The sequence below is a fragment of the Canis lupus genome, chromosome 10 (assembly GCF_003254725.2).
Source record: "Canis lupus dingo isolate Sandy chromosome 10, ASM325472v2, whole genome shotgun sequence".
In the NCBI taxonomy this organism is placed as follows: domain Eukaryota; kingdom Metazoa; phylum Chordata; class Mammalia; order Carnivora; family Canidae; genus Canis; species Canis lupus.
In genome coordinates, this window is record NC_064252.1 from 63680636 (window position 1) to 63699123 (window position 18488).

At 34.3% G+C, this 18488-nt stretch overlaps 1 protein-coding gene across 22 annotated transcripts in view; it reads left to right on the forward strand.

Annotated features, from left to right (window-relative positions):
- Positions 1-18488, forward strand: part of EHBP1 (EH domain binding protein 1) — a 346207-nt gene that overhangs the window by 252784 nt on the left and 74935 nt on the right. For all 22 annotated transcript variants that reach the window (XM_049115573.1, XM_049115565.1, XM_035721685.2 and 19 more), the window contains one exon: positions 5797-5940. In XM_049115573.1, the coding sequence (XP_048971530.1) occupies positions 5797-5940 (144 nt within the window). The remainder of the gene's footprint in view (positions 1-5796; positions 5941-18488) is intronic.

Sequence of the window (18488 nt, forward strand, 5' to 3'; positions counted from 1 at the left end):
TATTTATTTATTTATTTAAGAGAGAGTACAATTCAGGGTGGGGGGAAGAGTAGAGGGAGAGGGAAAAGCAAACTTCTTGCTGAGCCCAGAGCCTGATGCAGCCCTCAATCCCAGGACCCCAAGATCAATGACCTGAGCTGAAGGCAGCTGCTTAACTGACTGAACGACCCAGCTGCCCCTATTATAGTATTTCTAAAGGAATGGATAAGCAATTTTCAACATTTCTGTGTTTTAATTTCCAAAGTGATAAGTAGATATAACCGACATAAACAAGAGCCTTTTGAGATCCTCAGTAATTTTTAATCACCTGTGGGAGTTCTGAGACCAAAATTTTGAGAACTTCTGAATTACATTTTTTACAGTTGTCTCTGGTGTTCTCAGTAATACTCATTGATAGTAACATCTTCTTGACCTTATCAGAAGGTCCTGAGGTCCCTGGGTGGCTCAGTCAGTTGGGCGTCTGCCTTTGGCTTGAGTCATGATCTCAGGGTCCTGGGATCAAGCCCCATGTCTGGCTCTCTGCTTGGTGGGGAGTCTGTTTCTCCCTTTCCCTCTGTGCTCTCTTTCTCTCAAATAAATAAATAAAATCTTTTGAAAAAGGAAGGTCTCAAGGTAAGATTTTCAGACAATAACCTGGAGTTATATTCCATTTTCAATTACTACTCAAATGGTTGTTAACTGAAACATCAGTTACCCTGGATGGGACTAGAGGATATTATGCTAAGCGAAATAAGTCAATCAGAGGAAAACAATTATCATACGATCTCACTCATATGTGGAATTTAAGAAACAGAACAGTGGAACATAAGGGGAGAGAGGCAAAAATAAAATGAAATCAGAGAGGGAGACAAACCATAAGAGACTCTTAATCATAGGAAACAAATCGAGGGTTGCTAGAGAGGAGGAGGGTAGAAGGATGGGGTAACTGGGTGATGGACATTAAGGGGGGGCTCGTGATGTAATGAGTACTACGTATTATTTAAGACTGGTGAGTCACTGACCTCTCCTCTGAAACCAGTAATACATTATATGTTAATTAATTGAATTTAAATAAAATTTTAAAAAAAGAAATCAGCGTGCCAAAGTATAAAAAAAAAAAAGAAAGGAATTGCAGTCTTGCCACCTGAAATATCAAGCAAATGTATATGTAGGCCTTGATGGCTGTCTTGACTACCACCTGGCTGACAAAGATTATAAGATGTCATCAATTTTAAGTTTTCAGAGGTGTTAGGAAAAAACATGCATCTTCAAATCAAAGAAATACAGTAGCTAAAAAAGTAAGCCCCTGTTCTAATAAAAAGTCTCAAATTACAGATTCTAAGTACTTTAACTTTTAGGATAGCAAAGCTTTCAAGTCATCAGAGTGTCCATACACAACAGATAATCAAGAAACATCCAGTGATTAACAACTGCAGAATTTGGTGAGCCTAAGTTGAAAGTATTACTCAGTACAGATTTTTCTTATGACCCAGATTTTTAAGGTAAATGTATTTAGTTAAATCTAGAAATTGATTAATGTTTAAAAATTAAGAATACTTTGGACTGGGAATCAGTATACCTGGATTCTTTTGTTGGCTCTACTAATAATTACCAGTGTGACATGTTAATTAGCCATTTGAATTCTTTTAATCTGATTTTCCACATATGTTAAGTGAAATAATCTCTAAGAGTCTTTTTAGCTCTAAAACTCTATCATACTTTGAGCTATTCAGGAGGTTTAAATGATGTATAGTAAATCCACAGGATGATAGAGATGGTATCTATTTGTCTATGTATGTGTTTGTTTATTGTCCATTGGCTTAATGGTCAGAATTTTGTTTAGGGTGAAGTTAAAAGTTTGTTGTTTTTTGTCAGAAGTACTGCCTGACAAGTCACTGTAATGTGACTTCAGTATTTTATAGGTTTTTAAAATTGGGCAGTTTTAGCAGCTAACTTTGAACAATAAAAAAGAAATGTTTTTTCTTTTACATACTATTTTTCATCAGTGCTAATATATGCATTTTTTTTGCATTTTAACTTCTCTGAAATCAAGATGCTACTTAGATAGTATGTTATAGTTTGACAATGTTTTTTCTTCCTTAGTACTTCATAAAATAATAGTACATCTAGTAGCTAATAGTATTAGATTTCTGAGAGGAAACTTGATAACTTAATATGGCTATATAGACTTAGAGTCATAATGTTGCCCATTTGAGTAGCTAATACATGTGATGATGACCTTTATATATCTGTATCTCTCATATGGTATTCATCTTTGTCTGACTTATTTCACTTAGCATAGTGCCCTCAAGATCCATGCATGTTGTCACAAATAGTAAGATTTCATTCCTTTTTATGGCTGACTGATGTACCCTGAGAGTGTGTGTGTGTATGTGTGTGTGTGTGTGTGTGTGTATCACAATTTCTTTATCCACTCATCCATCAGTGGACACTTAGATTGTTTCCATATCGTAGTTATTGCAAGTAATGCTGAAGCTGGTGCATAGGTGGCTCAGTCAGTTGGATGTTTGACTCTTGGTTTCAGCTCAGGTGGTGATCTCATGGGTTATGAGATCAAGCCCTGTGTTGGGCTCCGCCCTCAGCAGGAAATCTGCTTAGATTCTCTCCTTCCACTCTTCCCCAACTCGAGCATAGGAGTATACACATGTGTTCGTGTTCTCTCTCTCTCTCTCTCTCTCTCTCTCAAATAAATAAACCTTTAAAAATAATAATGCTGAGGCGAACATGGAGTGCATACGTCTTTTTGAATTAGTGTTTTTGCTTTCTTCAGGTAAATACCCAGAAGTGGAATTTCTGGATCATAGGGTATTTCTATTTTTAAAATTTTTAAGGAATCTCCATCCTGTTTTCCACAGTGGCTGCACCAATTTACATTCCCACCAACAGTGTACAAGGGTTCTCTTTCTCTACATCCTCACCAACACTTATAATTCCTTGTCCTTTTTTATAATAGCCATCCCAACAGGTGTGAGGTAATATCTCTTTGTGGTTTTAATTTGCATTTCCTTAATAATTAGCGATGTTAAGCATCTTTTCATGTACCCATGGTCTTTTTTGGGAAAAATGTCTATTCAAATCTTCAGCCCATTTTTTAACTGGATTACTGTTGAGTCGTCTGTTCTTTATATATTTTGGATATTAACTCCTTCCTAGATACATGATTTGCAAATATTTTCTCCCATACAGTAGAGTCCTTTTCATTTTGTGGGTGTTTTCCTTCATTACGCAGAAACTTTTTAATTTAATGTAGTCCCATTGTTTATTTTTTTCTTTGTTGCCTTTGCTTTTGGTATCAAACCCAGAAAAATCATCACCAAGACCGTTGTCAAGTTGCTTACCAGTGTTTTCTTCTAGGAGTTTTATGATTTCAGGTCATATGTTCAAATCTTTAATCTACTTTGAGTTAATTTTTGTATATAGTGTAAGGCATCCAGTTTCATTCTTTTGCATGTAACTGTCTAGTTTTCCCAACACTGTTGAAGAGACTGTCCTTTCCCCATTGTATATTCTTGGCTCCTTAGTTGTAAACTAATTGACCATATATGTTTGGATTTATTTCTGTGCCCTCTATTTTGTTCTGTTGATCTATGTTGTCTGTTTTTATGCCAGTACCATACTGTTTTGATTGCTATAGCTTTGTGATATAGTTTGAAATCAGGGAGCATGATGCCTCTGATTATTTTTATTATTTTTTTTATTTTTTAATTTTTTTTATTTATTTATGATAGTCACACAGAGAGAGAGAGAGAGGCAGAGACATAGGCAGAGGGAGAAGCAGGCTCCATGCACCGGGAGACTGACGTGGGATTCGATCCCGGGTCCCCAGGATCGCGCCCTGGGCCAAAGGCAGGCGCTAAACCGCTGCGCCACCCAGGGATCCCCTATTTTTATTTTTCTTCTTTTTTATGTATTGTCTAAAATTTTGGTAATAAATATGAATCACATTTACAATTAAAAAAAAAAAGTTTGCTTTTATGTGCTCTTAAGACCAAGGCAGTCTTACACAGTCTTTCTGTGTAACTAACTAGGATCCCTAAACGTGGTGGACTCCTGAAATTTAGAGCCAGTGGGGTCTTAAGGATGTTATACTCTAATCACCAATTTTATTTTATTATTATTTTTTAATCACCAATTTTAGAGCTAGTGGGATTTTAAAAATGATCTCCCCTCATTTTAAACACGAGGCAATTGAGATATTTTTAAAAATATAATAGTTAACATTTAATCTAGTGCTCAGGACATTACTCTATTTTACTTAATCTTTATCCATATGAGAATTGATCTATTTTTAGCCCCATTTTATAAATGAGAAAATTTAGGCTTAGGGAGATTGAGTAATTTGTCCACAATTAAGTGATGTCTTTAGTATTTGAACCAAGGTCTGTCTTACTCCAAGGTTTTTAAGTGTCATGTAATGGAATACAGTATAGCTTTTAAGTGACCCGTTCAATGTTACATTACTTACTATTAGTGGAAGAAGGATTAACAGCCTGCTGTCTTGACTGCAAATTCAGTATTCATTTAATTAATCTGGTCTGGTTTTGAGAAAGTGTTGATTTGTAACCAGTTTAAATGAAGTGACCAATTCTGTTCTATTATATCCTATCAACATGACAAAAAATCTATCATTATCACTTATATATTTCAATTATATCTATTAAGTGAAGAAGTTTTGTTTAATCCTCTTAAAACCTTGGGTGATGAAAATGTTCTGGAATTAGATAATGTTGATGGTTCACAACCTTGTGAATATAGTAAAAGCCACTGAACTGCAGTTATGTATTGCCTAAAATTAAAAATTTTTTTTAATAATTTTAAAAAATTATTTTAAAAAAATTTTTTTTCCTTGGTTAAGACTGCAGGAAAGAATTTAAAATAGTTATATTAAAATGTAAAAATCTTGATATCTGAAAATAACGATTTTTTTTTAGATTTTACATTATACCAAATAAAGTAATATGCTTACTCTTTATTACCTCTTCCTTGAGCATGAATGCTACTTAAAATTGAACCAAACCTATACAATGACAGAGAAGTAAAAGAAATTAAATATCAGAGTAATAGTAATAGCCATCTAAAGCCAGAAGTTGACTATTTTTTGGAAGAAAAAAGGAATTTGAACTATAAACATTATGGATATTTGTGTTTTGAATTAGTATTCTCATTTAAGAACTGATTTCCATTGGTGGTCATTACCTATTGTTACCTGAAAATATATTGTAAGATTACAAATTAATCCAAGAAAATACTCTTCCAATTCTGTTGTTGTTAATTTTTTTGTTGTAAGGTAAGTGAGCAATGGAGAAAACCAATTTTATTTTTTTTAAACAAAATATGATAGTTTTGAATTTTCTATAAATGTTAATTGTTAAGTATTTAAAGGATTATTGTCACAGATTTCAGTATCTTTCAACATGCCAATTTGGAAGACAACTTATCAGTCCTATAAGACCATAAGAAATAAAATTTTTAAAAAATGTCTTTGCCAGGTTATACTGTGATTAGCAAATATGAAGAATGTATATAATATATATTATGCTTTATGGGAATATATTCTAGTAAAAATGGAAATTAAATGTAATCCAGTTTTAGGTAGTAAAGATATATTTCCTATATGTCAAGATTTTCTATAGTTTCTAGTCAGCACTAATATTTTCTTTAAGTAATCTCATAAAACTACAGTCTTATTCCTGATCTCTATTATTTTGGCAAATAATAAAACCATTGATTAGTTTATAAATATAGATTATATGTTTTTATTTTTTGAGTTCCTAATTCTATATTTTTGCTTTTAAGCATCGAATGTTATCAAGACAAGAAGAACTTAAAGAAAGAGCAAGAGTTCTGCTTGAGCAAGCAAGAAGAGATGCAGCTTTAAAAGCAGGAAATAAGCAGAATCCCAATGCAGCCACACCACTCTGCAACAGGCAGCTAAGTGATGTGAGGAACATTGGCTAAAAGGCTATAAAATTATTGCAATCATGGGAGTGAGGGGAGTAATTATACTTCTGCTAAGGCATTTTTTTTTAAGTTTTTAATTCTAGTTAACATACAGTGTTAGATTAGTTCAGGTTTACAATATAGTGATTCAACAACTCTGTCCATCACCCAGTGCACATCATGACAAGTGCATTTCTTAATCCCCATCACCTGCTTCATCCATATCCCCACCCATATCCCCCTCCTGGAAACCATCAGTTTGTTCTTGCTAAATCATTTTTTCACTGACGTTTTATATGGGGAAGATACTTGGTACATTTATTGAATTGACAAATTCATACTTAGAAGAACATGTTATAATTATTCCTATACAGCAGTGTTAGCTATAAGGAAAAGTAAGTTTTTGGAATATAATTTCTGTATACACATGAATAATCTATTTTTGTAATTTAATTGTGCTTTAAGATTGTATTTTATCTATGGTTTTATAATGGCTGTTTTATATATATATATATATATATATATATATATATATATATTTTTTTTTTTTTTTTTTTTTTTTTTTTTTTACTTAACCCCATGAAGTAGATGTTCATCTACTTTCCAGATGAGAAAACTGAGGCTGATAGATACGGTAATTTGTACAACGTTGCAGAGTTAGTAAATGATAAATCCAGTATTTGAATTTGAGCCTTCTCAGACTAGAATCAGTGTTCTTTTCTATCATATACTGTTATCTCTATGTTAAACCACTTTTTAATACATATTTTTTGTGTAGTGCTTTACAAATAATAATGAATGTATGATAGTAGAAGCCCTTAAATTTAAGGGGACAGGAAACTCTTCATGAATCTGAAAACTGACATCCTACCTTACTGTCAAATTCACATATACAAAACTGCATGCTCTTTTTTTTTAATTAAGATTTTCTTTTCTTTTTTTTTTTTTTTTTCAAAGCAGTTTTAGGTTCACAGCAGAATTGAGGGGAAGGTACAGAGATTTCCTATATACACCCTGCACCTACACATGCAGGGCTTCTCCTCTTAACAGCATCCCACACAGAGTGATATATTTGTTAGAACTGATAAACCTACACTGACACATCATAATCACCCAAAATCCACAGCTTACATTATGGTTCCCTCTTGGTGTTGTACATTCTAAGAGTTTGGACAAATTTATATTGGTATATATCCATCAATATGGTATCATAGAGTATTTTCACTGCCCTAAGAATTTTCTTTTGCACTTGTTCATCCCTTCCACCACTCCCAAACTCTGGAAACCTGATAATTTTACTGTCTCCATAATTTTTCCTTTTTCAGAATGTCATATAGTTGGAATCATATAGTATATAGCCCTTTCTGAATGGCTTCCTTCACCTAGTAATATGCATTTAAGGTTCTTCCATGTTTTTGACAGGTAGAAAGATCATTCCTTTTTAGTGCTGGATAATATCCCATTGTCTGGATGTACTACAGTTTATTTATCCATTCACCTGGACATCTTGATTGCTTCCAATTTTTGGCAGTTAGGAATAAAGTTGTTGTAATTATCCATGTGTAGGCTTTTGTGTGGACATAAGTTTTTAACTCCTTTGGGTAATTAACCAAGAAACATGATCGCTAGATCTTATGGTAAAAGTGGCAATTTTTTACAAAAGTAAATACAAACTACGTTCCAAAATTGCTGTCCCATCTTGATTCCCACCAGCAGGTAAGAATTCTTGTGGTGCTCTACATCTTCATCAACATTGAGTATTGTCAGTGTTCCAGATTTTGGCCATTCTAAAAGATGTTTACTGGTATCTCATTGTTTTAATTTACATTTCCCTGATGACATATGATTTGGAGCATCTTTTCATATGTGTATGTGCAATATGTAGATCTTCCTTTGGAGAGGTTTTTAACCAGGTTGTTAGTTTTTTTTATTGTTGAGCTTCAACAGTTCTTTGTGTATTTTAGGTATAATCTTTTATCAGATATGTCTGTTGCAAATTGAGTGTTCCTACTTATGAACATAGAATCTCTCTTCATTTAGTTATTCCTTGATTTCCTTATATTCCTCATATAGATCTTGTATATATTTTGTTAGATTTCACTAATGTGAATAGCGTTTTGTTTTTAATTTCAAATTCCACTTGTTCACTGCTAGTATATAGGAAAGCAATTCTCTTTTGTATATTAACCTTGTATCCTACAGCCTTGCTATAATTGCATATTAGTTCCAGTAGAGTTCTTTTTTTTTTTTTTTCCAATTCTTTCAGAGTTTCTACATAGGTAATCATGTCATCTGTGATCAGATACTTTTATTTCTTCCTTTCCATGCATTTGTTTAAACATACCTTTCAGATAAGAGCTTAATAACCTCTGACCTTGAGCAGTGTTTTTTACACTTTAAGTCTTTATATAATTGATATAATATCAGTTTAGTGGGCTGCAGTAATTATTTTTAATGAAAAGGAATATAATAGAATAAAAATCTCAGAATACATCACATGTAGTAAGCATAGTATTTTTGTCTGAAAATTCCTTTAGTTATGTGGGTAAATGTGCTTATTCAGTCTTGATAAAAAATGTATTTTTAAACTGTTGGTTGTGATAAAAATGAGAAGGCTAAATCTAGCAGGCCATCTTTAAGTTTTGTAGCCTCTATCCCAACTCTTTCAGTACCTAATTATCTGTTATATCATTAATTTGTTGGTCATTCATCAGATATTCATTGAGTGTCTGAACTGAGTGTATTCATAGTGACAGAAAAGACTGAGCTTCTTCCATCATTGAGTTTACATTATGGTGGGAAGACACACATAATAATAAAGTACTAGAGTGTGAAAACTATGTGGTATATTATAAGATAATTTAAATAAGTGAGGGCTTAAGTGATCTGAGGAGCAGACATTTGTACTAAGATTTGATGGGTGAAAGGGATCCAGTGAAGTGAAGAACCACAGAAAGAAATATCTCTTTAAGAAAAGTTATTTGGGGGGTACCTGGATCGCTCAGTCAGTTGGTGTCACAGTCTTGATATCATCAGAGGTCATGATCTCAGGGTCATGAAATCGAGCCCCACATCAGGCACCATGCTAGATGTGGAGCCTTTAAAATTCTCTCTCCCACTCTCTTAAAAAAAGTTATTTTTGTTGATACTATATTTTGTTTTTGATACACCTTGTTTCATAGTTATTTCAGGCTCTAAAAATTAGAGAGAATGTATAGCTCTATGTTATTCCATTGTGTTGATTTTGAATTCAGAATACTTGAGGTTTTTTTTTTTTAACATTTTATTTATTTATTCATGAGAGACACAAAGAGAGAGGCAGAGACCTAGGCAGAGGGAGAAGGAGGCTCTATGCAGGGAGACTGATGTGGGACTCCATCCCGGGACGTGAGGATCACGCCCTGGGCTGAAGGCAGATGCTCAACTGCTGAGCCACTCAGACATCCCAGAATACCTGAGATTTAAATGATCTGCCAAGTAGATCTTTAAAACAAGTTACTTTACCTATGCATAAATTTTACATACATAAATAATTATCATTGAATGTTTATCGACCACTTAACTATTTGTCAAGCAGGATTCTAAGTGATTTAACATGGATTTTCTCATTTAATCTCCACAACAATTGTATAAGCTATTATCATCCCTATTTTACAGTTGAGAAAACTGACAAATTAACGAATTGCCCTATGGTCACACAGCTAATAAGTAACAGAGCCAAGAATTGACACCTAAACAATTTGATTTCAGAGATTTTGTTTTTAAAGTATTGTGTTATATTTCCTTCTTTTTTTATTTTACTGACATCCTTGTGAAATAGAAATAGATACTAATTGTTTTATCATTTATAGACACTAAGAAAATGAGTTAGGAAAAAATTTTTAAATTTACCTAGAGTTGCAGACAGTGATAAATGAGGCTTAGAATTCAAGTATCCCAACTTTTTAAGAAGATGATAATTGAATTTTTCATTTGGTTTATTCATTTATTACTTCAGTTTCAACATATATTTTATTGGTCGTCCTTCTGTTGAAGGCACCAGTAATTTATATTCTTTATTTTTCAAATAAAACTTAAGCTTTTATCTAAATTATATTAGCGTGAATTCAATATCAGAAGTTACTTACTAAAACATCTCTTTTTTTTTTTTTTTTTTTTAGGTTTTGTCTTTATTTTTTAAGATTTTATTTTTAAGTAATCTCCACCCAACCTGGGGCTCCAACTCACAACCCTGAGATTGAGTCGCATACTCTATTGACTGAACCAAACAGGCACCCCAAAACATTTCTTATTCTATGTTGTGACATCTTACATCTGTAAAATATATAACTTGGATTTTAAGAAACATGACGCTGGTGACGTTTTATTGATGACTCTTTCATACTGCTGGTCGCATGTAACTTGCCACACCTTTCTAGAAAGCAATTAGACTTCATCAAGAAATGTTCATTTCCCCGGACGCCCAGGTAGCTCACTGGTTTAGCTCCTGCCTTAGGCCCAGGATGTGATCCTGGAGTCCTCGGATCGAGTCCCGCATCAGGCTTCCCGCATGGAGCCTGCTTCTCCCTCTGCCTGTGTCTCTGCCTCTCTCTGTGTCTCTCATGAATAAATAAATAAAATCTTTTTAAAAAAAAAAAGTTCATTTCCCTATGCAGGTGTTCATCACAATGTTATCTGTAATAGCAAAAACTACAAAATGGTAATTGTGCAAAATAAGGGAATGATCAAATAAATTGTAACAAATAAATGTACTTGTTATGTAGCCATTAAAACTTACCTATACAATAATGCTTGAAAGAATATGGAAAGGACATAGGAGAATGCTCACAATATCCAAATAAATGTACTTGTTATATAGCCATTAAAACTTATCTATATAGGGACGCCTGGGTGGCTCAGCGGTTGAGCGTCTACCTTTGGCTCAGTGGGTGATCCCGGATTTCCGAGTTCAAGTCCTGCATCAAGCTCCTTGTGTGGAGCCTGCTTCTCCCTCTGCCTGTGTCTTGGCCTCTCTCTGTGATTCTCATGAATACATAAATAAAACCTTTAAAAATAATAAACAAATAATAAAATATTTTTAAAAACTTATCTCTACAATAATGTCTTTAAAAATATTGAAAGGACGTAGGAGAATGCTCACAATAACCTTTTGTATAAAAAAGATAAAAACTATACATTGCATATGAACTTCATTTTGAGATGATAGACTTTTATATGCATTGAAAAGGACAGAAAGGAAAATAATCAAAATATTAACAATATTTATCTCTAAGGGGTAATACAACAAATGGCTTTTGTGGGGTTTTCCCCCTTATTTCTGTTTTAAAAATATGCCACATTAAGATTTTTTCAAACTAGGGAAATTTGTGGTATCCAAAATAAGTATTTTTAGCACAATTTTTTTCTTAGTGTACCCAAACAAACTTGACTTCAGTATTTCTAAGATAACATGTGTGTACAGTTAATGATGCTAGTTTGTGCATAGGTGTGGAATAAATGGCAGATTTAGTAATAGCAGTCCTGTTCACACTGAGAAGACATGAAATTCTCAATGCCTATTGTTTGTGATTGATGAGTAGTAATCATGATATCTCATAAAGTATCTCATAGTTTCTTGGACTGCCACCTATGTAATTTGGGTTAGTTGTCTTCTATTCATTTATTGTTATAGTTGTTGCTTTTCCCAGAAAGAGCAGCTCCATGCTGCCTGGCTAGTAGGCTACATGCCAAGCTGGTCACTTTGTTGCATTTGTTTCCCACTTAACCCAGAGTTGTATCCTATTGCAAATGAAACCATGCTTTAAATAGTCCCAGAGATATTTTCTTTACCCTCTCTTTCAGGTTATCTTTTGCTGCATAAAAAAAAAATCATCTTTCTTACTGGCATGAAACAGCCACTGGCTATGCTCACAGATTCTGTGATTTAGGCATTGGGATAGGATACTGTGGGAATGGCTTGTTTCTGTTCCATTACTTATGGGGCTGGGTTTTGGCCAGGACTTCTGCTAGACTATCAATTGGAATACCTTCATGTAGCCTTTGCATATGGTCTCTCCACTGTCTCTCCATTCTCTCCACGTGGGCTAATTTAGGCTTCCTCACAGCATGGTGGCTGAGTCTATGAGCAAATGTCCCAGGAGAGTAAGGCAGACATGCATGACATTCTCATGATCTAGCTTTAAAAGTCATGTTGCATCACTTTTGGTATACAGGTGGCCTAAGCAGCCACAGAGCTCCACCCAGGTTTAAGGAGCAGAAACATAGACCCTACACCACTGAATGAGAGGAGGGTCAAAATCATACTGTAGGAGGAATATGTGGCATAGGAGATACTATTGCATCCTCCTCTCAGTTACAGTTTAAACTCAATATCGGGTACCTAGGTGATTCAGTCAATTAAACATCTGACTCTTGATTTTGGCACTCAGGGTTGTGAGATCGAGCCCAGCATTGGCCTCCACTTTGGGTTAGAGTCCACTTAAGATTCTCTCTCTGCACCCCCCTGTCCCTCCACACAGCCCCCAAAATAAAATAAAATAAAAAATAAACTCAGTTTTAAAACTTTCTTGTGCATTCCACTATTGCTTATTTTTCAGAAAAGTCAAGCTCTGTATGGATGTGTTACGAAGAGCATCAATTTCATGAACTAAATAGTACATCCTATAACTATTATTCTAGTTTTGACACTTCATGCTCTGGGGGGCTTATAGCTTAGTTTAGTGAAATGATAATAGAAGGGAGAATATTAAATGGCAGCTCAGTACACTTGTACAAATATAGAAGTTAGACCTTGCTGTTGTTTCTTAGTATTTCAGTTTAGTATACAGTTTGATATCAGGTTGATATTTTTTCCAAGAACATAATAGTTTTCTTAATTTGGTCATTTTCTTTATCATTTCTGATAGCTCTTATATGTACAGATTAGATTTATTTAGCAGTACTGCCCATAATTTGGAAAAGTAGGATAGCCAACTTGGGATACAAAAGGAAGAGGGAAAATGCCCAATTTCATCTCTTGAGCAATTGAATGTGAATTAGGTAATACTAAAACTAGAAAATGCTTAATTTCTCTAAAATCTGTTTTCCATTTATAGAATGGAAGCAAAATTCTTTTTTTCCTTGTGTGACATTCAAATTAATAGGTATCCACGGTGAAGGGGGTAAGGGAACCATGACTAATGCCATTCCCACTTCAGTGTCAGCATCTCTTTCACTCTGGAGAGATCAAAAGACTTCTGGTAAATAAAAAGAGAAGGTCTAACTGAAAAAAAAAAAAAAGCTGGCATCTAATTTAGTGAACTGATTGCTACTATTTTCACTTGTTTATGTGCTTTAATTTGTGCCTTAATTTACAGTGCTCTTATTTTAAATTTTATTGTAAATTATCTTGCCCATCATAATGTATGCTACTGTACTGAAAGTTGAGTTGCTGGAGGGGAGATACACCTGCTGCTACCCACTGCTTTTTGTGTTCTTAGTTTACCTGAGAATTGCGCTATGAGGTTTTTATTTTTTTAAAAAAGATTTTATTTATACATGAGACATACAGAGAGAGGGGCAGACACAGGCAGAGGGAGAAACAGGCTCCATGCAGGGAGCCCAATATGGGACTTGATCCCGGATCTCCAGGATCACGCCCTGGGCCGAAGGCAGGCACTAAACTGCTGAGCCACCCAGGCATCCCACGCTATGAGTTAAAAAAAAAAAAAAATGGTACCTAGGAGTGACCAGTTTTGAATAAATGAGACCCTGACCTTAAATTTTTAAGAGTTCACTGAAGAGTTTACTGTTCCATACTCGATTGACGACACACTGATTTAGGACTTTGTCAGCATTTTCTATCTTTTCTCCTTTTGAACTGTTTTTTTTTTTAATTCTTTCTTTTCTTTTCTTTTCTTTTCTTTTCTTTTCTTTTCTTTTCTTTTCTTTTCTTTTCTTTCTTTTCTTTTCTTTTCTTTTTTTTTTTTTTTAGAGAGAGAGAGAGATCAAGAATGTGAAATAGGTTGGGAAGGAGAGAGAATCTTAAGTAGGCTCAACACCCAGGATGGAGCCCAACAAGGTGCTTGATTTCATGAGATCATGACCTGAGCTGAAATCAAGAGTTTGATGCTTAGCTGACTGAGCCACTCAGGCCCCCCTCAACTCTTTTTCTATTAAACTAGCCTAGGACCTTCTGATGAACAGGAAGAAGAATGAGAAGAGCTATTTTAATAATTAGTATTGGAGTACTTGAGGCTTATAGTGCATGGGACAGTGTCCATGTACCGAGTACAGGTTACCTCCTTTTAAGATTTTTGTATCTAGTTCTGGGCTGAGAGTGAGAATTTACAGAGGATTCAGAGAAATAAAGGTTTGAAAGCAAATACCTACATATAATGAAAGACAAGCTTATATAATATAAAGAAGGGAAAACTAGGAAATAGTTTAAGAAGTACTAATTTGAGCATATGAAGGCTCAAAATCTTCCTGGTAACTCTCACTTACAGAGGGAGTAAACTTCCCAACCACACAGCATGGCCTTATACAAAGGTCCTTGCAAATCCTGTTCCTTACCTTTCTATCCTCATCTCTTTCTTCTCTGTTATTATTCACTCCACAGTCCAGCTCTACTAAGTTGCTTGCAGAGAGAATGTGGCATACTCTTCAATTCCTGCATCAAGCATTGGCTATTTTCTCCCTGAAATGCCTCTCTTTGCTTGTCAGGTTCCACTGAAATACTTATTCTATGAGTATCTGTGTCTTGGCTTCTAGCAGTAAAGCTAATTCTCCTTCCTGTATCTTTTTCTTTTCTTTTTTTTTTTCCTGTATCTTTTTCTAATATGCTGTACATATCTCTCCCATTGCATTTATCCTGTACTATTACCTAATTATACATCTTTCTCTTGCTCAGCTATAAGCTATTCAAATATAAGAACCTGGTATTCCTATCACCAATTTTTTTAAAAGATTTTATTCATGAGAGAGACAGAGAGGCAGAGACACACACAGAGGGGGAAGCAGGCTTCCTGCAAGGAGCCCAATGTGGGACTCGATCCCAGATCCCGGGATCACACCCTGAGCCGAAGGCAGACGCTCAATGGCTGAGCCACCCAGGCATCCCCTTATCACCAAACTTTAAGTAAATGTTTATTCAATGAATAAATACAGGCTATTTTTCATATTTTCTGAGTTTCAACTAATAAGAACATGAGCTTAAGCATGAAAAATTTGGGTTACTATAAGGAGTTTCTTGGTAGTAAATGTTTGTAAACAGGGAAGATGTCTACTGAAGAATCCTGCTTTAAAGCAGGATTGATTATCATTGAGCTGAGAAAGTTACAGTGTCTGCCCCCCTTTCTTGGGTCAATTACAGAGGTAACATTGACCACCTTGGGACTTAAGGTTCCCTGTATCATCCTTTTTTTCCTTTCTTGAATCCTACATTGTGATACCTTTCTTTGTTGTTATGATGTGTACACACCAAATCCTCACACACACCTGTCCTTCCTGGATGCTGGGACCTCTGATTAGAGTTCAGCTCCCAACTCTGCCTTGAAGCACACCACTCTACCAAACATTACCTCTTGTATAAATTAGTATAGCTTTAGGCTGGAAACTGGGAAGCAATTTCTAAGACACTGAAAACAACTCTGGGTAATCTTATCTGGTGGATCCTTATGTACAGACTATGTAAGTTATCCCCAGGAAAGATTTGAGCTAAAATTTATTTTAAATGGCAACTCACAAACACAGATATTATAAACCTTATTAATTTTTCTTAATTTTTGCCAAGACCAGTATTGCATGTTTTAATGAGAACTTGCTAAGCTAGCATATATTGCACTTCGATCCCTTTTAGTAGTTTACATGACCCATTTGTGTCTGTGCCTTTAGATGTCCATTTAACCTGTTTCAGGTGCTTCCTGAAATTATTTTTCTCTAGGAAACAGATTTCATTGTTGTGAGTCTCTCTGATTTGTATTTTTTTGCTTCCTATTCCTATAGTTCTGTGAAGATTTTCATGTTACATTTTACTAATGTAAATTTTAAGTATGATACTTGTTTTGTTCATAGTTTTCCACATGCACTTAAAATAATTTGTTTTCAAAGTACAATTTAAGAGTTTGGCAGGTTCGACAGTCTAGTCATCATTAATCCAAAGGAGCCTCCTTTATTTTAAATAGTATATTTAAACACACACTCTGAGAAAAATGTAATAGTTTTTGTTTTCAAGAAAAAAAGAAATTTCCAGGACTCCTGTGTGGCTCAGTGGTTGAGCGTCTGCCTTTGGCTCAGGGCGTGTCCCAGGATCCTGGGATTGAGTACCACATCAGGCTCCCTGCAGGGAGTCTGCTCCTTCTGTCTATGTCTCTGCCTCTCTGTGTGTGTGTCTCTTATAAATAAATAAATAAATAAATAAATAAATAAATAAATAAATAAATAAATAAATTTCCTTTTTTATTTTTCTTCATTACTCGATTTCCCCACTCTCTTCCCAAGAAATGCGCAAATAAACTTTAACAATCTAGTCTATTTCAGACTCTTTTGTTTATTACTTTGCATAAGAATATAATTGCTTTTTAAAAAATATATTTAATAAATCCACTACTTTTAATAATACTCATGTAATTATATAGATAGCTGAAGGAGATGTTTGCAGCTATGTGCTAAATTTTAAGATCAATACACTCCGAGAATAAGGGATGAGGTCCTTGAAATTGTTAGGATATTTATGAAGCACTTGGAACATATCAGAAAAATGATGCCATACAAGTTTTTAAGAAAGGTTAATCTGTAAAATAGATTATAAAATCTATTTTAAAAATAGGAAGTCTAAAAAGAATTGGGTTGGTTCTTTAATTTATAAATTATGTTTGTTTTTAGTTTTTTCAGCTCTTAATTACATAGCATAAGAAAATGATTTGCAGATACGTGTTGGTACCTGGAAGATTTTTTTTTTAAGAAAGCGCAGAAAAGAATTACAACATTATTATAAAACAGACTTAAAGTTTTCCTCAATTTTAATCTGCAAGGATAGTGAGTGACCCATTACAATCAATTGGTGTAGGAGCCCATCCTCACTTAATAGGTTCAAATTGCAAGATATCAGCAAGTCCTAGAAGGTTTGCAGTATCCATCTTTAAAGGTTTGCAGGAATATTTGAATCCTCTAAAGGAAACTGTATATGGGAATGGAATTTTAAGTTGGTCAGTCTTTAGGTAAACTGTAAGGACCAGTAATCGGAAAAGATACAGTGCCCCCCCCCCCTTTTTTTTTTGCTAGTCTTTGGTAATGAATCCAAAAGCCTTTTTTGGTGAGAACCAAAAGAATGCAAGCTGCTTTTCTGCGAATTAAACCTTTAACAGGTATTTTGTTCTGTGAAGAGGCAGGACATCAACCTTGTACTTTTGATGTTAATTAGAAAATATTGATTTAAATGGAACTAGTCTGTCATGCTGATAATTGTAGCAGATTTAGATAAGATCACTAGATCTTCTCCAGATAATAAAAGAAGCAGTTACCATCCAATTGGTGAAAACACTAAACATTTTGGTAATCCCAGACAGATAGAAACTTTTTCCATAGTTTTTATATTTACATATATCCTAAGTATCATAAAAAATATATATATGTTTATGAATACTCTGTTAGTATTGAAATGGCTAGCCTCTAGGAATTAAGGAAACGGCTAGCTTCTAAGAATTAAACTTTAAAATTAATAAGGTCAAGCTAAAATTTTTATTTTTCCAAATTACACATATTATCATCTTTATTACTAGGAAGAAGTAGGTTAACTTTGCATTTGTAATTTTAAAAGAAGAACATCGGATATTAGAAAAAGAAATCTAAAACCTTTAGTAATACATGGAGTGAGAACTTTGTCTTACATAGGGATTTGTATTCTCCATATGAGCTGGAATGTCTATACCCAGGGCACTAAGATGAAAATATATTCCTTATTTCTTACTCCAACACAATTGATAGAAGATTTAATGTACATAATCCGTTTCAGACCAGTAAGACACTTTAAATGTATAGCTAATCTTTTTTACAGTTGCATTTTATAGGAGAAGAATGCCACTGTATTTCTATGTTCGGCATAAATGCCTCTGTACAAGGCAGTGGTTTTTATTCATTATGATTTAAATAATAGTTTATCTATTATGTCTAAATTTAAGTTGATTTGAAGTCTGCTATCCTAACAATGGCTGGTAGACTTCTTAGAAAACATATTGTTAGCTTGCTAGCATATCTTCAAAGTCACACAAAACACCATCATTGTTAGGAGGGGAAAAAAACTCAAGCATCTTTTCTATTATGTAGCCATAAACCCCTAGCCTCAAAAGTCTTATTTATTTGAGATTGCTGTGAATTCATGAAGCTAGGGCTAGGTGTCTTACCATCAGGAACACTCCTTTTATGCGGCTATTAATGGCCATAGACATTTTCCATATGGCAGTTCAGTGCAGTGTTGAACATCCCAGGATGATATCACCATTACTAAGAGCTGTATTTTATATTGCCTGTTCTGTTATTGCTCAGCATGCACGAGGGTAGAGTTTAAATCT